This window comes from Lampris incognitus, chromosome 6, assembly GCF_029633865.1.
Source record: "Lampris incognitus isolate fLamInc1 chromosome 6, fLamInc1.hap2, whole genome shotgun sequence".
In the NCBI taxonomy this organism is placed as follows: domain Eukaryota; kingdom Metazoa; phylum Chordata; class Actinopteri; order Lampriformes; family Lampridae; genus Lampris; species Lampris incognitus.
Genome location: NC_079216.1, coordinates 65,074,175 through 65,096,033, shown reverse-complemented (window position 1 = coordinate 65,096,033; position 21,859 = coordinate 65,074,175). Strand labels below are relative to the sequence as shown.

The 21,859-nt window shown below is 48.0% G+C and overlaps 1 protein-coding gene across 1 annotated transcript in view; it reads right to left on the bottom strand.

The window, feature by feature from the left end:
• Nucleotides 1-5,129: 5,129 nt before the first annotated feature.
• The window catches only part of sema3d (sema domain, immunoglobulin domain (Ig), short basic domain, secreted, (semaphorin) 3D), a 41,588-nt gene continuing 24,858 nt past the window's right edge, over nt 5,130-21,859 (bottom strand). Inside the window, exons 15-18 of the mRNA XM_056282497.1 lie at nt 18,548-18,612; nt 17,671-17,810; nt 5,336-5,776; nt 5,130-5,198 (exon numbers count right to left, since the gene is read on the bottom strand). Of these exons, the coding sequence (XP_056138472.1) occupies nt 5,130-5,198; nt 5,336-5,776; nt 17,671-17,810; nt 18,548-18,612 (715 nt within the window). The remainder of the gene's footprint in view (nt 5,199-5,335; nt 5,777-17,670; nt 17,811-18,547; nt 18,613-21,859) is intronic.

Genomic DNA, 21,859 nt, shown 5'->3' with positions numbered 1-21,859 from the left:
ACTGAATAGGACCATTAAGGAGTTACGGTGTTGATTTTAGAAGGGCCATATCTGTCTGGAATGAAGGACTTCATACCATTTGCAGGACCAGTTCTATAAAGACCTGCCTCTATACTCCAGATCACATCCCCTCAACCCTCCCCCCCCCACACACACACACACAGTCTGTCTTCCTATTTCACGTCCTTGTTTCCTCCATACACCTCCTAGTTTTCACTCTGTCTCTCAAACTCATCTTGTGTGACCTCGTTCTCTGACCTCCCCTCGTGTGATGTCACTCCACGTTATGATTGCCCTTAGACCTTGTCATCTTGGAGGGGCACCGGGTAGCATACTACATTGCCTACCAACACCAGGATCGCCGGTTTGAATCCCCGTGTTACCTCCGGCTTGCTCGGGCGTCCCTACAGACACAATTGGCCGTGTCTATGGGTGGGAAGCCGGATGTGGGTATGTGTCCTGGTCGCTGCACTAGCGCCTCCTCTGATTGGTCGGGGAGGCTGTTCAGGGGGGAGGGGGAACTAGGAGGAATAGTGTGATCCTCCCACACGCTATGTCCCCCTGGCGAAGCTCCTCACTGTCAGGTGAAAAGAAGCAGCTGGCGATTCCACATGTATGGGAGGAGGCATGTGGTAGTCTGCAGCCCTCCCCGTATCGGCAGAAGGGGTGGAGCAGAGACCGAGACGGCTCCCAGATACTATCTGGATGTGGCCCACTTCAGGCAATGATGCGGCACTGATGGCCTTCTTCTGGCCCTGACAAAATGGATGCGAGCCTGAAGTGGCCCACATGTATAACAGTAAACATGGCCCAAATATGCCAAATCAAATGTGGGCCTTTTTGGGCAAAGATGCGGTGCTCTGGGCAACATGTGGTCTGGATGTGACCCTGAAGTGGCCCGTGTGGTAAATGGTGAATATGGCCCAAATATCACAGAACAAATATGGACCACCTTTGGCAAATATGTGGCACATGTGGCATTGCTATGGCTTGGTTCTGGCCCAGATCTGGCAAACAGGAGTGGACCGCCCAAGTGACATCATTCCATGTGGTATGTAGGCTGGATGAAGTGTCGGGTGTGGGACGGGTCCGGGCCGCGGCAATTTTGCTACCTGGGCTCAGAAGAGTGGGGTAATTGGATGGGTAGAACTAGGGAGGAAAGGGGGGGGGGTAAAAAAGATCTTGTCATCTTTGTTTTGTTCCTGCCTCTCACTCCAAGCTTGTCTTCGTCCCTCTCAGCTCAGTGAAATAATCGGCCGACCTCACTTGGGAGAAGTGAAAGTGATGTGAATTGGAACCCGGTCAGGAATGGAGGAATGGACCGGTATAAATAGACATTTGAAATGAACCGTGTAAACAGATTTAGAAACAAAGTCAAGTGATATTTTTCCAGCACTAATTTTGTGCCCACAGATCCCCCTGCACCTCCAAAACACACACGGACGGCCACATGCAACCAGCCGTGGATGATGGAAGCGAGAGGGATGAAGCTTTCGGGTGACGTCTTACAGTTTTCATAACGGAGACCAGTCCTGGGTCGTCTCTCTGGTGTCTTGGTGCTCTTTCCTTTTTGTGGGGAGATGTCGTTTGTTCTGCGCAGCTGACTGATAAATAAACGATAGGCAGGGCAGAGCCGTCTGAAATATTCATGGTCTTTGTTACAAGACAAAGAAATCACAGTGGAGGCCGACAACATGGAGCCGTCATACCTCTGAGTAGATGGGACAAATGTTAGAAAGAAAGTTAGTCAGGGGCGCCCGGGTAGCATAGCGGTCTATTCCGTTGCCTACCAACACGAGGATCGCCGGTTCGAATCCCCGTGTTACCTCCGGCTCGGTCAGGCGTCCCTACAGACACAATTGGCCGTGTCTGCGGGTGGGAAGCCGGATGTGCGTGTGTCCTGGTTGCTGCACTAGCGCCTCCTCTGGTCGGTCAGGGCGCCTGTTCTGGGGGGAGGGTGAACTGGGGGGAAATAGAGTGACCCTCCCATGCGCTACGCCCCCCTGGTGAAACTCCTCACTGTCAGGTGAAAAGAAGCGGCTGGCGACTCCACATGTATGGGAGGAGGCGTGTGGTAGTCTGCAGCCCTCCCCGGATCAGCAGAGGGGGTGGAGCAGAGACCGGGACGGCTCGGAAGAGTGGGGTAACTGGCCGGGTACAATTGGGGCGAAAAAGAGGGACAAACCCCCCCCCCCGCAAAAAAAGGAATAAAGTTAGTCAATCAGTATACAGTGCATATATATAACAGCTCCATTTTTAATGTCCTCTTGTTTTTTGTTTTACTACAACTGTACCTCAAAAGTAATCATATACTGCACATTTCATTTGATACGAAAAGCTACTGATCTGTAAATATGCTACAAAGACCAACTCTGGCCATAAAACAGCGAAAATGGTTCACTGGTCTCATTAAAGAGTATGAGTATTCAAAATTAAGGAAATTTAAATCAGGAATTGAGCAAAATCAGGCTAAGGAATTTGTCTACATCAATATATAACAGCACAGGACACATTATATAACACACTCATGCCCACAGCCTTTCATCAGCTGTAGGACCAAAAGAACTAACTTGAACTACAAGTCCTCCAACCCATACGACCACATAGGTCTCGTTTGTCCTCTAATACGACCCACAGGAGCGTTTCCTAAATTAGCGCCCCCTACCGGCGACAGGAGGTATGCCACAGATACTTCTCGCCTCTGTGCATTGTGGGTTTTAAAACAATGTGAGAACAATAGAATATGGTGTCAGTGTGTTTTTGTGTTGTTTGGCCGTCTAGTATAGTAAGTAAGATTGCTATTGGCAGTATGTTTACCTATGAATGACGTCATAAGAGCTAACTTAACGTTAGCCACAAGTTAGCAAGTCAGCTAGCGTTGACATTATAACTGCTATGTGACATTAAACTTTGCTTTTATTAATATTCCTTCTCACGAGAGCTTATGGAAGGAGGTGCTTATTGTTACAGGGGAAGTAACGTATTATACTTATGGAGGAGCGCGAGGAAGTAGCTTAAAACCTCACTACAGGCCCTAATAAGCTGCTTGTACGAACCACCTACGGGGTCGTGTGTTGGTGGAGGACAGTCTCAACTTAAAACATGAGTAAAGGGTTAGTTATAATAGATACGTCTCATGAATCTGGCTGAAAATAGACGAAACACAGTGAAACCTTTGTCGTATTGATAAGATGGAACTCCCTGACCTGGATATGGAGCATAATGATGGCATACATACCGCGTGCATGGCTACTTAAGTCTGCAAATGAGTCTAAAATCAGTTGCAGAGGATTACATAATGCATGGAATCACAAGACCAGAATCTAGTTTTAACATCAGACGTAATTGGCTTTACCACTTATCTATAAATCCACGACTGGTTTAGTTCAAACGTTCATGTTTTGCACCCTCCCCCTGCCGTCACCGCTGGTCTTGCTCTGGGTATCGCACTCACACCCATGCAAAAACACACACAGAAATGTTGAGGCTGTGCTAACCTGCCCCTCTGCTGCTCAACGCGGTGGAGAGGGTTCTGGATCTTGTGCAATTTTGTGTTTCGCTAGTGGGTTTTGCTGATGTGTTGTTTACTCCTCATGGGAAGCCGTTCTTATTAAAATGTCACAACTTCCGACGAGGTTACACAACTGTGCATGATTAGCAAACAGGTTAAGAAAACCCATAAAGACAAACTTGTGGGAATACAAGCCGGATAAACGACACAGCTGCCGTTAACTGATAAAACTTGACAAAAGTTCACAAAATAACAAAAATAACAAGCCTTTTACAATTCCCACATCATACATTGCACAAAATATAACCCTTTACCTCGCTCTCTCTCTCTCTCTCAAGTCACTCTCTCAGTCTGTCTCTCTTTCTCACTCAGTCTCTCTCTCTCTCTCACTCAGTCTCTCTCTCTCTCACTCAGTCTCTCTCTCTCAGCCTATCCGTCATATGGGCTTGAACCCTTCAATCACCAATTGTGGAAATTGTGTGTGTTCTGTCTGTGAATGTCCTCATTCATCCAGGTCATGGTTATCCAAAGGAATTGAATCAAGTGCAACTGGACTTGGTTATATATCCGTGAAGACGTTTCGCCTCTCATCCAAGAGGCTTCCTCAGTTCGTGCCTTTCTCTCTAGCTTGGTCTAGTCAGAAAGGCACGAACTGATGAAGCCTCTTGGATGAGAGGCGAAACGTCTTCGCGGATATATAACCAGGTCCAGTTGCACTTGATTCAATTCCTTTGGATGTACGTGCAGTGGCGCCCCCAGACATGTTTCATAGGGGGGAAATGGGGCCACTGAAAATCTTGGGGTGGCACACCAAAACCAAAAGCCATGACTGAATTTGGGGAATTCTATGCTGCTGTTGTAGTGTACTGTATAGCCTAGTGGAAAACTGTCAATATGAGAGTTAAGAAAAATATACATTATTGGTTTAAATGAACAGCACCTGATGCAAAATATCAGATAGATACATATTATGCATAATCAGAAGCATATTCTGCATATGCGACTCGTGGCTGGGGGGGGGCCAGCGGGGAGGCCAGGGATAGTATCAGGGTGGCCGTGGCCACCCCTGGCCACCCCTTGGCGGCACCACTGTGTATGTGTTCTGGTTTTACTACGTGACTTTTTGAAAAGAAAAAAATAATAATTTTGTACTTAACATACAGGCTCCCGAATATTTTATTTAAATAACTTTAAACAACAAAAAAAAAATCTATCGAACCTACAAAATAGTGAAACTTTTGTACAAAAATACTCTACTTTGTCTCCATCAGGATAGTATATGATGACCATTATCGTCATAACACAGTAAAATAAGAAAATAAGTCCCCACTAAGTAGAAGCTGAGCATGCTGCACCTCCTGTACACATCACATCAATATTTACAGGCATTCAACAACAATGTGCCTTTCATTACCACAAACAAAACAAAACCATAATTTCTATTTTCCAGTCTCACTAGGTCAGTTCCTCTAGCAGTGCTGTTGGCGATTAAATGACTATTCATCTATCAGATTACAGGGCTTGGTAATAGATTAATCTAATCTATCAGATTATGGGCCTCTGACAGTTGGACTGGGCCAGAGAGGTATCTCCAACTGGTCACCCTTGAGTCCTTTTCTTACACCGTACTGTAGAGTCCGTCATGCTGCACCACTGTGAACGCTGGTTTTCGGGTTTTTGTGGCTCGCTGAATGACGCCAACACATGTTCAACAGTTCTCTGAGACTTGCAGGTCATCGTCCAGAACACAGCCCACATTGTTCCTCACGCAGCCCCTTCACGACGCCTGGGTCATCTCTATCTATCTGCAGTCGCTCTCTCCACCCTCCCTCCCCCCTCGCTTTTCTTCGCTTCCTTCCTCTCTCTTTGGTGTCTCCTGTTCCTGCTCTTCTTCATTTCTTGGATGTGCTTCCACTTCCCTAGCCCCACACCTCTCCCTCGCCCCCTAGAGGGCTTCTTTTCCAGCCACAGTGAATCGCAGTGCTCCTCCAGAGAGAGGATAGGAGCGCTCATCACCCTCAGGTAGTCTTTATAGCGCTGGCGAGACTCGGCCCCGTGGCGCAGCTCCACCGCGGGGTCCTCGCTGGGCTTGGGCCGTCCTTCCAGTTGCCCGTGTGTGACAAGACGCAGCGTGAGACGGAGAAGAGTGTGTGTGAAGTGCGTGTGCTCTTGAGCTACACAGATGTACACGCCAGCATCGGAGGGGTGGAGGGACCGAATCAGGAGACCCCGACCAGTGTGGACAACGCGGTCATCTTGTCTGACCTGGAACATAAAAACAAGAGCAATATGTACACATACAAAGAAGTCATGGAGCAAGATGGAAAATGACATGGTAAAGTAACTGGACTAATTGGGAATTTTGTTAAATTTTAATTTGCTCAAATAGTGGCTGCTTTTTATGCAAAGCAAGTTACAACAGGGTCAGCGATTGGCAGATAACATCACACAGCGCTACATAGGAATCACGTCATAGCCAAGCGTGCATGTCCATCCGTCATCCAAGCCGCTTATCCTACTTAGGGTTGCGGGACGCTGGAGCCTATCCCAGCAGACATTGGGCGGCAGGCGGGGAGACACCCTGGACAGGCCGCCAGTCCATCACAGGGCCGACACATTCACACCTAGGGACCCTTTAGTACGGCCAATTCACCTGACCTACATGTCTTTGGACTGTGGGAGGAAACCGGAGCACCCCGACGTAACCCACACAGACATGGGGAGAACACGCAAACTCCGCAGAGGATGACCCCCAGGGTGGGACAACACCAAGGTTTGAACCCAGGACCTTCTTGCTGTGAGGCGACTGCGCTAACCACTGCACCACCATGCCGCCTGTGCATGTCCAGTTGAGTGCATTTAGTGTAGGTGCACTTTGGACCATCAAAAATTGTAATGGTGTTTAAGTAGGTACAGGTGTAATAGTTACAGTAAGAGCAAGCACCAATTTTAATTCATAGCAAAGTGTCACCAAAGACTTCTTTAAGGACCGAGGTAGGCCTTGAAGAGGAAGGTTTTTAAGTCTTTCTTGAAGGTAGGAAGGGAGTCAGCAGCCCTGATGGAGACGAGTTGGTTCCACTATTGTGGACCAGGTGAGAGGAAAGTCTGGCCCTAGAGCTTGTCACTCTGGTAGAGGAGAAAGAGAGTAGCCTACCAGAGGTAGAAAGAAGAGGATGAGCAGGAGTATTCATGCCCATGTGGGAGTACAGATAGATATCAATGCCAACAGCAAGGCTTCATACTTCATGCGGGCAGCAACAGGGAGCTAGTGTAAGGGCACAAAGAAAGGGTGACGTGCACATCAAGGCAGTTTAAAAACCAAGCATGTGGCATCATTTTGAATTTCTGCAGCAGATGGATTGCACAGGCTGGGAGACCAGCAAGATCTGCATTGCAGACGTCTAAGGGAGAACTAGAACCTGAACCAGTACCCAGGTGGCATGTTCTAATGGGAACGACCTGGTTTTGTGATTCCCAGGAGAGAGTAATGAGCAAGCCAGTGCAACCACCTCATCCAGAGGTGCAAGGGGAGTGAGTGAAGGAGAGGGCAGCTGGTGCTGCAGTGGTTCTCCGGAAGTATCCACGTCTCAGTGAGAGCAAGGATGTTCAGGGCAGCCTCAGAGGCAAAAGCAGAAAGGTAGTTTGCTTTGTTTGCCATGGACTGACAGTTCCCAAGACCAATGGCAAAGCGGGTTTCCAGGTGTATGTTGCTGCAGTTGGCACAAATTAGCTGGGTTGCTTGCAGTTGTATCTGCGGTGCATCTACCGGCCTTGTGTGACCGTTTGAATGGAATTAGAATCAGAACAGAAATAACAAAGAGGGAAAAAAATCAGAAATATACTTTAAATATGGCATGTGGGACGTGTGAAGCCCCGGTTTTTTTATAGCCACATTTAAAGATTTACGTGCAGACAATGACATGCAGACAGTGTATGTCAGTAGCTAAAGCCTAAACCATTTTAGTAAGTTTGCCGACATCTACAGGTTTAAAACCATGAGAAGGTTGTAAAACATGTCTGGCTGGTGTTGGTTCTCTGTGAGATAAGCATAGCAGGATAACCAGAGCTGCAGCTAATGACCTTAATAATGGCTCTGTTTGATGCAGGTGTGCCAAAGAAGCAGCACTCCCACATAGCAAAATTCCTGTGGCCCGGACCCGTCCCACACCCGACACTTCAGCCAGCCCACATACCGCTTGGAATGATGGCATTTGGGCGGTACACTCCTGTTTGCCAGATCCGGGCCAGAACCAAGCCACAGCGATGCCGCATGTGCCACATATTTGCCAAAGGTGGCCCGTATTTATTTTGTGATATTTGGGCCAAATTCACCATTTACCACACGGGCCACTTCAGGGTCACATCCAGATTACATGTTGCCCAGAGCACCGCATCTTTGCCAAAAAAGACCAACATTCAATTTGGCATATTTGGGCTGGCGGCCTGTTCAAATTACTGCTGGGATAGGCTCCAGCATCCCCGCGACCCTGAGTAAGGATAAGTGGTTTGGATAATGGATGGATGGATGGATATTTGGGCCTTTTTGCTATTATACATGTGGGCCACTTCAGACTCACATCCATTTTGTCAGGGCCAGAAGAAGGCCACCAGCGCTGCATCATTGCCTGAAGTGGCCCACATCCAGATGCTGTCTGGGCTGATTGTTAGTGCTGGCTCGGTCTGTCAATGCTGATGATAGGTGTGCAGGCACACCTAAATCAAGTAATAGTAATTCTAATCTCACAGATCTCTGCTCTCACTCTGCAACGTTCTGAAATGAACACCAGTTCGATAACCAGTCAAAAACCACCTTTCTGATGACTCCCACCAATGTCTCACACATACATTTTCATGCCTGATGTATAGCCAGTGTGTGTTTAGGATGGACATGACCCTTGAAGTAGGGTGCACATTAAGCTGGATGTGGTAAGTTCAGCGACAGGATAGGAGGTCAGGGGTCATCAGGTGGTGTTGAGATGTTAAGGGTATGAGAACCGTCAGCATTAAACACAGGCAAACAAAGGTGTTCGGTTCAAGATTTGCGAATGCGTGCATGTGTGTGTGTGTGAGTTCATGACGTTGTACAAACAGGGAAACAGGGTGCTAATATGAATGGTCCTCTGTGTCCATGCGGACTACCATCGTGCGTGATTCATCAGGTGGCATGGCTACTCTCAAGGTCTAAGTCAACACAGCTGTGTGGTGAGGATGGTGTGTCTGGTTTTGTGTGGCTGTGTACTGGCGTTTCAATGCGTTCATGCGTATGCTTCAAAGCATACCTCTTGGGGCCCTGTGGCCCACCTCCTAGCCAGGGGTGAAACTGATCATGGAGATAGCCCGGCAACTGGAAAGAGCTATCTGGCTCTTCATCAGATCCCGCAAAAAAAAAACAAAAAAAAACATATATATATATATATATATATATATGTGTGTGTGTGTTTGCCTGTGTGCATAGTATATAACTTTTGAGTGTTAAGTATATGTTCTTCCTTCTATATGTGGATGTGTGTGTGTGTGTGTGCGCGTGCGTGAGTTTTTGTGTATAGCTCTGTGACGGTTTTCAGTGGTCATAGTGCCAAACGACATGAAGAATGACACAGTGAATACAGAACACCCCTGCGTTGTTCCTCTGGAGCGTCCGAGGGGGGCAGCTCGAGAATCAGTGCGTTGGTATTTGTGAGTTTGTTTACTTTTCAAACATTTTTGGCTTCTGCCAATGAAACTCAAGACATCTGTGACTAAACTACGATGCCAGATTATAAACTGACCCAGATGGTGTGTGTTTGTTTGTATGCATATCTATCTGTGTGTGTGTGTGTGTGAGAGAAAGTACGTGTGGGTATGTATCTGTATGTATGTGTGTGTGTGTGTGTGTGTTTGTGTGTATTTGAACAAACAAACGCCTGGAAGAAAGCATTTAATAATAAAGTGAGCATGTATGTGTGTGTGTGTGTGTGTGTGTGTGTGTATGATAGTCAGTGTGTGCGTGGACACCTGGATGTGTACACGTTTGTGTTAGCAAGTGTGCGTCCACATGAAGAGACGAAATAAAGACAAGCTGAGTGTAATGGTCTTTTAAAACAGTGTGACTCTAGAGAACAGTCACACCAAGATGTGACCCCTGCGAAGCTTGTGTCCAGTCCACCCACCCTGCCCCGTGGTAGAGGTCCACACACCCTGCCCCGTGGTAGAGGTCCACACACCCTGCCCCGTGGTAGAGGTCCACCCACCCTACCCCGTGGTAGAGGTCCACACACTCTGCCCCGTGGTAGAGGTCCACACCCCCTACCCCGTGGTAGAGGTCCACACACCCTACCCCGTGGTAGAGGTCCACACACCCTGCCCCGTGGTAGAGGTCCACACACCCTGCCCCGTGGTAGAGGTCCACCCACCCTACCCCGTGGTAGAGGTCCACACACCCTACCCCGTGGTAGAGGTCCACACACCCTACCCCGTGGTAGAGGTCCACACACCCTGCCCCGTGGTAGAGGTCCACACACCCTGCCCCGTGGTAGAGGTCCACCCACCCTACCCCGTGGTAGAGGTCCACACATCCTACCCCGTGGTAGAGGTCCACACACCCTACCCCGTGGTAGAGGTCCACACCCCCTACCCCGTGGTAGAGGTCCACACACCCTACCCCGTGGTAGAGGTCCACACACCCTGCCCCGTGGTAGAGGTCCACACACCCTACCCCGTGGTAGAGGTCCACACACCCTACCCCGTGGTAGAGGTCCACACACCCTACCCCGTGGTAGAGGTCCACACACTCTGCCCCGTGGTAGAGGTCCACACCCCCTACCCCGTGGTAGAGGTCCACACCCCCTACCCCGTGGTAGAGGTCCACACACCCTACCCCGTGGTAGAGGTCCACACCCCCTACCCCGTGGTAGAGGTCCACACACCCTACCCCGTGGTAGAGGTCCACACACCCTACCCCGTGGTAGAGGTCCACACACCCTACCCCGTGGTAGAGGTCCACACACTCTGCCCCGTGGTAGAGGTCCACACCCCCTACCCCGTGGTAGAGGTCCACACACCCCATGGTAAAAGGAAAACTGACACCCTGCCCGCTCTGACCGGAAAAGAGGCCAGCGCTCCCCGTCGCCGGGGCTTTGTCCTGCCAGGCCGGGATGAACTCCAGTGGCGTCTATGTTTCCCTGGTACCACGTTCTTGACGTGCCCAGGTCCAGGCTGCGGGAGGTGCACGCATGGCACGCTCGGGAACAAGCACACGCAGCAGCAAATGTGCCGACAGACAAAAACAAACCAAAAAAGACACACACGCTGACACAGATGTGTGTGTGTATGTGTGTGTGTGTGTGTGTGTGTGTGTAGGAAAGAGATGTTTCTCAACTTTATACCTTCAACAGTTGAGTTTCATTAGGGCAGGGGCCCCCAACCTTTTTTGCACTGTGGACCGGTTTAATATTGTCATTATTCTAGCGGACCGGGGGAGGGGCATAGGTTAGGCGTTTAAGTCAACAGTATCATAACAACATCAGACCTTTTAGTATCTCCCCTACCTCTTCCGAAGAAACTCTCAAGCGATGTTTGTTTTGTACCAGTACTCATGGTAGCTAACCCAGATAGCATCTGGATGTGGGCCACTTCAGGCAATGATGCGGCACTGATGGCCTTCTTCTGGCCCTGACAAAATGGATGTGAGCCTGAAGTGGCCCACGTGTATAATAGCAAATATGGCCCAAATATGCCAAATCAAACGTGGGCCTTTTTTGGCTACGATGCGGTGCTCCCTGGCAACATGTAATCTGGATGTGACCCTCAAGTGCCCCGTGTGGTAAATGGCGAATATGGCCCAAATATGGGCCACCTTTCGCAAATATGTGGCACATGCGGCATTGCTATGACTTAGTTCTGGCCCAGATCTGGCAAACAGGAGCGGACCGAACAAGTGCCATCATTCCACGTGGTATGTGGGCCAGATGAAGTGTCGGGTGTGGGACGGGTTTGGGCCACAGCAGTTTTGCTATGTGGGAACTAGCTGCTAGTAGCGAGTTGACTGAGTGGTCTCTGAGTTATGGTGTCAGTTACCACTGGTATGCTGAATGCCACGCGAAGGAGTGATAAAATCACGTCATTGTACACACTTCAAGTATCCGTTTCAAATTAAAAGCCCTCTAGCATGACACGGTCATGGCCGGACCGGGCTTTTATTTGAATATTGTATATCATATTGTTTCCTTGCGGCCCGGTGCGGCCTGGTGCTGGTCCGCGGCCCAGTGTTTGGGGACCCCTGTATTAGGGGATATAAGGAGGGAATGAGCATATGAGCAGATGAAGAGAATTGCATGGGATGGGTGTCGCAGGTGCTGTGAGCAGTGGGAGGGGATTACTCCTGTCAAAGCCAGTGAGGGGGGGGCAAGAAGCGGAGGGGGGAGATGATGGAGAGCTGACGAGAGACAACAGAGGCCCGTACGTGTGAGGAAACAGCACAAAAGTAGGGAGAGAAGGGGGCAGGGTGGGGGCGGGAGAGAAGATCAAGGAAAGAAAGGGTGGAACTGATGAGGGAGGCTGAGCGACAGGGTGGAAGAAGGGATGACAGATAGAGGGGAAACAGAGTAGGAAGGAAAGGGCGGGGGAAATGGGACGTTGAAATGAACCAGACATCTTTTAGCATCGCCTGCTCCCACCGCCCTGGGCCCAGCTGTGTGACCTGCAAGACCACCCTAAGTGTTGCGAACTCACCACCCCCAAAAACAGACCCCCGTTTTAACCTTGGGCAGGATAATCAAATCCTACCCCGAAACAGAAATCCACATTTTGTTCATGCTGCTGAGGACAAAACAAAAAAACAAATCACGGCAAAGCTGGGTGTAATTTCTTCGGGATGGCAAGGCCCAGGCATTTCTTCCAGTTTTTCTTCCTTGGTATGCTCACAAGCAGGACGGACTGGCAACAAAAAGCCACCCGGGAATTTGCTGTCAAGCTGCCGCAACATGATACGCCTAATTCAAACTGACACAACATGTTTGTCAATCAACAAATCAACAATTAGAAAAAAAAGCACACAATGTGTTAATTTGTATTGTTTGTGTTAGGCTAATATCGCTACTACTACTACTACTACTACTACTTTCAGCTGTTCCCATTAGTGGGCGCCACAGCGGATCATCCGTTTCCATCTCTTCCTGTCTTCTACATCTTCCTCTGTCACACCAGCCACCTGCATGTCCTCCCTCACCACATCCATAAACCTCCTCTTTGGCCTTCCTCTTCTCCTCTTCCCTGGCAGCTCCATATTCAGCATCCTTCTCCCAGTATACCCAGCATCTCTCCTCCGCACATGTCCAAACCATCTCAATCTTGCCTCTCTTGCTTTGTCTCCAAACCGTCCAACCTGAGCTGTCCCTCTAATATAATCTATATCCATAATATATAATATATAACATATCTGTGCCAGGCTAATACCTAAAACGATGAGACTAATTTTCCAAGGTTTTCCTCCCCATGTTTGTGTGTACAGAAGGTGAAAATTCAAAGTTGAATTAATGAATTACGGTTAAACTACAGTGTCCAGTGGCACTGGCTGGTCATCACCCACACCTGTCTCCATAGAGGTCCCTGCAAAGACGTCCCTGTCTGTCTCAGGTTCATGTGTTTGGTAAAAATGCATAAAACAGTCATCATTTGGACTGTCTGACATGAGCATCAAATATTAAATTCATGATGAATAGTCCAACCTTGACAAAGGCAAATACACACGTGGTGTATTATGCAACAGACTTGCCATTCATTCTATTTCTTGTAATGCAACAATAAATAAGGTGACGGAAGTAGTCCTGTCTGATCACATGAATGATGTATTGAGCTCTAATTTACTTCACAGTCTCACAGTAACACTCAACAGTGCACCTCTAATTGGATCTGTGCTGGTTCCTGCTTCCTCCTCCTCCATCCTTTCCCTTTCTGGTTCAGAGCCATGTTCACCTGTTTGTTCAGAGTGTAAAATAAGTACTAAACAAATCATTTCTATTGCAGGGCTGGCTATCAACATTATAGCCTTATAGGCTATAATGTGAAAAAGAACTGATGAGTAGTCTAGAAGTAAATGATCAAATTCACAAGTTTATTTTACCCATTTACGGTTGAAGTTGATGACGATTTTTTCAGAAACTTAGCGTAAACTTTTCTAAATGTTTGTGTGCTGAGCCTGACTTGTTAAACCTTGGAAATGGTCAAAGCCTGCAGCGGGACTCTAGCACGGAAACCCCAAGGTTAACAAAAACACTTTGTTCTTTGGCTAGTTCATTTAGCTAGTTCACAGCACACAACATGGAAGCTAATTAATTTAGCTAGTTCACAGCACATAGCATGTAAGCTAGTTCACGGCACATAGCATGTAAGGTAGTTCATTTAGCTAGTTCACAGCACACAGCATGGAAGCTAGTTCATTTAGCTAGTTCACAGCACATAGTATGTAAGCTAGTTCACGGCACATAGCATGTAAGGTAGTTCATTTAGCTAGTTCACAGCACATAGCATGGAAGCTAGTTCATTTAGCTAGTTCACAGCACATAGCATGTAAGCTAGTTCATTTAGCTAGTTCACTGCACATAGCATGTAAGCTAGTTCATTTAGCTAGTTCACAGCACACAACATGGAAGCTAATTAATTTAGCTAGTTCACGGCACATAGCATGTAAGTTAGTTCATTTAGCTAGTTCACAGCACACAACATGGAAGCTAATTCATTTAGCTAGTTCACAGCACATAGCATGTAAGCTAGTTCATTTAGCTAGTTCATAGCCTATAGCATGTGAACTAGTTCATTTAGCTAGTTCACTGCACATAGTACGGAAGCATGAAGAAGCACCTGCTCCCTGCTCACTCCTCTTTGATGTTTCTGCATCTTCACCACCGTCCTCATCATCACCTTGTAAGAGTCAAGAGTCCGGTAAATATAAATATAGTAGTGCTTCAATGTCAAATAGCACCACAGGGGGGCTCCTCCTTTTGTTTTGTTTTGACGCACAAGAGTAGAGCCGTTCTCGGTACTGCTTCAATCAATGTCCACAACAACGAACTCTCACCGTAACAAATTGGTGCAGGTTATGATTTTTATGTTTTACTGTTCATGTATGATCGATGAACATAGTGCCATGGAGACCTGGCATTGTATGGTTGTTGTATGTACAACAGAATAAAGTAGCAGTGTGGAAATCCCCATCTCGTTGTCTGTCGACTCACTGAGCTAATCAGCTACCCTGGGGCTCTTGCTAACTAGCCACATGCTGCTAGCTCTCTCTACCCACACCAGCCCAATGTTAGAAATAGCGCTCGAACAGCCCCAGATAGCAAAGAATCTTTGGTCCAAATATGGCCCACATCTGCAGTTATCTTACGGCCCACATTTGGCCTTGAATGACGGCATTGACTCAGGGTGAGTGTGGCTGCCTCAAATCAGCCACACCTGGGGCCACATTTGGGCCACATCTGGCCCACATAGTATGTGCTGTAACCAAAGTCAAGCCCGGTTCATTACATTTGGGCCATATCTGGCCCACACAACACTTGCCGTAACCCAAGTCAGGCGCAGCTTATGACATTTGGGCCACGTCTGGCCACGCAACAGTTGCCAGTGCCGTAACTACCAAAAGTGCCCCAGATTAGACCCAAATGTGTCTATCAGTCTCTGGACTTAATTTCAGCACCCTAACCATGAGTACGTATTGGACTGGACTACTTATTGTATTTATCCACCGTGAAAGTCAGTGGAAGTGTTTTTTCTTTTCCCAGATGTGACCGCATCACTGTGTGACTGCAGACTGCTTAAATAAATCCGTTATCTTAGCACACTTTGCGGCATCAGCCAGCAAGGCCTTTTCCTGTTTTTTGGGGCACTGTCTCTGCATTGCTGTCCACGGGTTTTCTTTCTATCAATGTTTCAGCAACGAGTGCTTGATGCTTTCAACGCGCACTAGATACTTTGAGATATGACGGCAGCCCAGATAGCAAAATTGCTGTGGCCTGGACTCGTCCCACACTGACATTTTCATCCAGCCCACATACCACATGGAATGATGGCACTTGGGCGGTCCGCTCCTGTTTGCCAGATCTGGGCCAGAACCAAGCCATAGCAATGCCGCATGTGCCACATATTTGCCATAGGTGGGCCATATTTGTTTTGTGATATTTGGGCCTTATTCACCATTTACCACACAGGCCACTTCAGGGTCACATCCAGATTACATGTTGCCGAGAGCACCGCATCTTTGCCAGAAAAGGCCCACATTTGATTTGGCATATTTGGGCCATATTTGCTATAACACACATGGGACTCACATCCATTTTGTCAGGGCCAGAAGAAGGCCATCAGTGCTGCATCACTGCCTGAAGTGGCCCACATCCGGATGCTATCTGGGAACTGCTACCTGCTTTTACGGATTGCACCAACCGTGTCGCTGCAGCTAAGATGACCTATTGAATTTATAACGCCGGGTTGGGAAAAAAGACGGCCCTCACAAGACCGACCCACCTGGAAGATTCTCGATCTTCCTGATGACCAGTCAGTGCTCACCAGCATTTTGACCATGTGACACCAGAATTTGAAAAGGCAAATGAGATGTTTTTTGATGAATGTTTTTTTGTCAGACTGGTATTTCAGCTAGTGATCCTCACCAACCTTTTGAATGACGAAGTCCACTGCACAGTAGATGTGTCACATACTACATCATCTTCCCACTTGGGCAGACACTCAACAATTGTGCAATTGCAAAAAACCCCTGGATTCACTATTGATCCACCAAACAATGCACATTCAGCTTTATTTCTTTTTTTAATTTCCATGTCCCCTCCATCATACTGCCCAGGAAAGAGGAGCTCCTACACTCCAGACCTTTATCACTTTGTCTACCGTACAATGGGTCATGTATTATTGCGTGCCTAGACACACAAACACAGCAAAATACCCCATTGTGACCATGACCCGAAAACACATGGCTGTCCCCGGGGAGCGCTCTGTTATGATTTCTGCTGTAGGGGACCCCAAAAGAAACACACACACACACACACACTCACACACACATGGGCAGAATGAAAGAGAGAGTTTCTCTGCTTCGTGGACTCATACATGAGCACGTGGGTCTTCAGTGGCCCTTGCACCTGTCATTGTGTTTATTATTGTCATTATTATTATCATTATTCCCTGAGAGGGAGGGTGCTGGGGTGTGACTATGTGCTGGGGGAGGCGAGGCAGGAAGATGAGTGAAAGGGTGAGCGGTAAGCCAGTCAGCATGAATGGCTGACCAGGGAAGGCAAGGGTGTTTGGGGAGGAGGGGGAGGGCAGCGAGGTGCTGACTCAGCCTGTCTCCGTTGTGTCATTCTAGGCGATGAACGCCGTCATCAACGAGTTCCTCTCAACACCTCTAATGCAAACACACTAGCTTTCTGTCCTCCCCTGTTCCTTTCCCTCCCTTTCCTTCTTCCTCCTTTCAAAATGTCAAACCTTAACCCCCCCCCACACACACATGTACATATATCCTTCCTCTTTGTTATTTTATGTAATACTCGCTCCTTCATCCGTCAAAAGACACAGAAACCACCTAATCCTGATCTATCAGTGTGGACCTGGATTCAGTCACTCCACACCTCGAGTGAAGACGGAGCAGCTGTAAGGGAGGTTTAAGAGCCGAGGATACTCATAAACATCAGTAATGACTTCACTCAAGAAAGTGGTCAGGCACCTCCATGCCGAATCCCGCTTATCAGCCGTCGAAGGCCCTCCCCGGCTCTAACCCTTGTTTTTCTCTGCTTCATAAATAGGAGCAGTGTTATTCATAAAGTGGCGCCGGGGTGGCTATTAATGGTTCCATCCTTCAAGCTGACAGTCGAGGCAGGTTGATGAGGGTCAGACGTGACACTTTGTGCAATGCTTTGAAGTAAGGCAGCATTATGCAACGGCAAATGTCTGTGTTTTTGGGCCCTGGGATAATTGTGCCTTCTGACCAGGCAGGCAGGGGGAGCATCTAACCCCTGTCATACAGTAATAGGTTTCGCTATAGCTCACCTTCAGACTTCAGTCAAAGCAGAAAGGGTAAGACAAACGAGGGGGGTACACTTTTAAACATGACATTGTGTGCTTACTTGTGTGTGTGTGTGTGTGTACTTGTATGCGCATAAATGAGTGCACTCTCTGACCTCCTCCTTGAGTTCAGATCCATGTCTCTGAAGGTACCAACGAATCTGGGCCTGTTGAGATTTAGGGATGCATTCTAGGAAAGTGGAGTTGCTCTTCACCCCAAATAGAAGCCTCTCCTCCACCCGACCGCCATGACGACCTGGGAAAAGGGTAGATGTCGAACGTATTATACACAAGGCTCAGTGTTTTTGGTTTTTATTTTTCAAAGCCATCCAGCATGACGAATTTCGCCAGAAGAGTAAACTGTTACATAACCTTACATGAACAGGAACAACTTTTGGATCCGTGGACACGTAAAATCCGGGTGAAAATCAGTTTAAACCGATCTGCTCCTTTTAAAAAATCTGGGTATTTTTCGATGAAAATCGCTAAAAACCGAAAACACCGAGGAGCCTATCCCAGCAGTCACTGGGCGGCAGGTGGGGAGACACCCTGGACAGGCCGCCAGACCATCACAGGGCCCACACACACACTCATTCACACCTAGGGACAATTTAGTACGGCCGATTCACCTGACCTTCATGTCTTTGGACTGTGGGAGGAAATCAGAGCACCCAGAGGAAACCCACACAGACACGGGGAGAACATACAAACTCCACATGGAGGACGACCCCAAAAGTTGGACTACCCTGGGGCTCGAACCCAGGACCTTCTTGCTGTGAGGCCCCTTATTATACACTCTACATGTTTCTCCACTGTGAGCTTGTGCAAAGGCACATCATGCAGGTTTCCTCTTCGACAGCATGTTTGGACATTTTTCTTGCCAGATGAGGTAAGACGTGTGTTTCGGGCTTTTCCAAGAAGACAGTCATTAAAAGTAGACACATACAGGGCGAACCCCCGAGGAGATCTGATTTTACAGCCTAAAGTACGTACTGTCTTCTGTGTCCCAGCACTGACTGGAAGGGTCTCCATGTTTGATGTCCTGCCTCCTGGCCCGCCTGTAACACACACACACACACACACACACACACACACACAGGTCAGTAAGATTTGCGGTTCATTTCTTATTATTGGTCTGGTGTGCACATGTGAGAGAATTGCCTGGGGACGACAATTTTTTAGCACTAATCTCGCCTTTTCATTGCTGATGACTCACGATGTCTACCCTCTTGCTGACACATGTAAAGCTACCTAAACTCCCCCGGAGAGGTGATTTTGGAAACGGTACACTTTGACTCTTCTTTGGTTCTGTTCACTTTGTCTCCTCTCTTGTATCTGTCAGTCCTAACGTTCTGGGTTGTGTGAAGTCGACACTCTTTGACACTGCGAGGATCGGCTTTCAAATAGCCCCACTACCCCGAAAGCAGGGCTTGCACAATTTCACAACGCACAACAGCCTTCTCTGTGGCCTATAATGTTGCAGCATGACCCCGACTGCAGGGCAGAGCATGCCAGCGGTAGCATAGATTCAGTCAAGCAAATGAGCATGCGGGAACACACACACACACACACACACACACACACACACACACACACACACACACACACACACACACACACACACACACACACACCTTCCACCTTAAGGACAGTGCTCTGGAGATGTGAAATGACGGTAGCATTAATCATCATCTGAGGAACAGCATTTCCAATCAATGCCGCATCACTCAGATGGACCAGCAGCCTCGAGCAACCAAAATGCAGAAAAAGTGAAAACAACCAAAATAGAAAACACATTTTAGCAAGAACTCCGAGCTCGTCCGGACAGCCCCAGAACAGAGGCACAGTCAACTTTGGAAACACACACGCAAGTGCACGCACACACACATTCAGTCCGCACAATTCTGCAGAAATAGGTCATAAGTCAGCTAAAAGCTGGAGGTGGCAGAGTTGAAGATGCTAAGATTTTCATTGGGAGTGATGAAGAAGGACAGGATTAGGAACGATTATATTAAGAGGGACCGCTCAGGTTGGACGGTTTGGAGACAAAGCAAGAGAGGCAAGATTGAGATGGTGTGGACATGTGTGGAGGAGAGATGCTGGGTATATTGGGAGAAGGATGCTGAATATGGAGCTGCCAGGAAATAGGAAAAGAGGAAGGCCAAAGAGGAGGTTTATGGATGTGGTGAGGGAGGAGATGCAGGTGGCTGGTGTGACAGAGGAAGACACAGAGGACAGGAAGAGATGGAAACAGATGATCCCCTGTGGCGACCCCTAACAGGAGCAGCCGAAAGTAGTAGTAGTAGTAGTAGTGGTAGTCAGGTTAAAGCAAGTTTTTTTTTTCTCGGAGCTTCTTTGAGTTCTCTGGGTTCAGTTCTAGAAAATGATGTAAATTGTGCCACTGAACATGTAAATATACTAAAATACTTCACTGATAGGTTTTAAAAGAGGGAGCAACTATTTGCAAGAGAGCAAAACAGAAACAAGGAGCACTTCTCAACATGCCCTTTCTCGTGGTTACGTATGTTTGTCGTTGTGTTAGGTGTGTTTTGTGTGTGTGTGTGTGTGTGTGTGTGTGTCTCACAGAGAAAGAGAACGAGAAATAGAAACAAACAGTAAGAGGAGAGACGGCGAGACACTTGGTAAAGTTTTGTGTGTAGCCATCTGGCTAGGAAGTTATCCAGCCACAGTACGTAAATAATACACATATTGATACAAGATGTAAACACAAGGGCATCCGGGTGGCGTGGCGGTCTATTCCATTGCCCACCAACACGGGGATCGCCGGTTCGAATCCCCGTGTTACTTCCGGCTTGGTCAGGCGTCCCTACAGACACAATCAGCTCTGTGCATAACTGTAGTCCACTGACTCCCGGTTTCTACTGCAGCGGTCATACTAGTTTCCTCTTTGTTGGCGTGCGCGATTGACGACGGCATATTTTTCGCGATGCCTGCAAGATTTACCATGGATAAATGTCAACGACTGGCACAGACTTGTCGACAAACGGGTGAAAAGTTTCAAGTTGTACATATCAAGTTACGTCCACAATTATGAGGATGAGCGGATGGACGCCAACAAACAGGAAACTGGTATGACCGCTGCAGCGGAAACCGTAAGTCAGTGGACTACAGTTATGCACAGCCATGTCTGCGGGTGGGAAGACGGATGTGGGTATGTGTCCTGGTCGCTGCACTAGCGCCTCCTCTGGTCGTTCGGGGCACCTGTTGGGGGGGGGACTGGGGGGGAATAGCGTGATCCTCCCACACGCTACGTCCCCCTGGCGAAACTCCTCACTGTCAGGTGAAAAGAAGCGGCTGGTGACTCCACATGTATCAGAGGAGGCAAGTGGTAGTCTGCAGCCCTCCCCGGATCAGAAGAGGGGGTGGAGCAGAGACTGGGACTGCTCAGAAGAGTGGGGTAATTGGCCAAGTACAATTGGGGAGAATAAGGGGGAGGGGGGGGGTGTAAACACAAACAGCACTCAAGGCTATCAGAAGGCGATAGGATCCCCCAGGCCACCTCTGGCTTGCATCACAATCGGCTCACAGCAAGAAACAGGCGAGTAAACGTAGGTTGCACAGCTTCCCAGTGAGAGTGGTGAGACAGTGGTGAGACAGTTACACAATGTGGGTTCAAAGGTCATCCCTGCAGCCAGTACTAACAGATGAACTGCACAGTGTCCTCTATTAAAACAAACACGGATTTGTTTGCAGCCATGATTTTGCTCGTGCACATGTTTTCGGACACCACTGAACATGTTTACTGAAGTTGTTACCTTCAAGATGTTTTCAGGAAAAATCTTAATTTCTAAAATTTAGACGACTAAAGTGTCTACATCCGGATTTCGGCACGGCGGCTCGGAGAGGAAATTGGCATTTTGTCATGGTACAGGGAGCCAGTTGATTCAGCAGCATTACTAGTGGCCAGAAACTCCGCAGTTCACCTTTAAACGTATTCATCCTGAATTCACACACAGGCTCAACCAACGTCACCTGAAACGGGTCGCTGTTTCACATCCGCAGGGGGTGAAAACACAACTGCGACAGAGAAAGTTGCTGTTTCTGGCGCCGCTGAGTCATTAAGATGACCCCCTTAGATGAAAAGCTTTGATATAGTTTTATTTCTACAATGTTGTGGTACCGATAGACAAGACGTACCACTTTCCAACCGGGTCACATTTTTTGCATAGCACGCGTGTGCAAAAAAACGACAATTCAGCCAAAGACCAGCTGTGCGAATGCAGCCAGCATGACTGAACTGTTTGTTATCCAGATAACGAATCCAGCTATAGATTAATGAGAGGG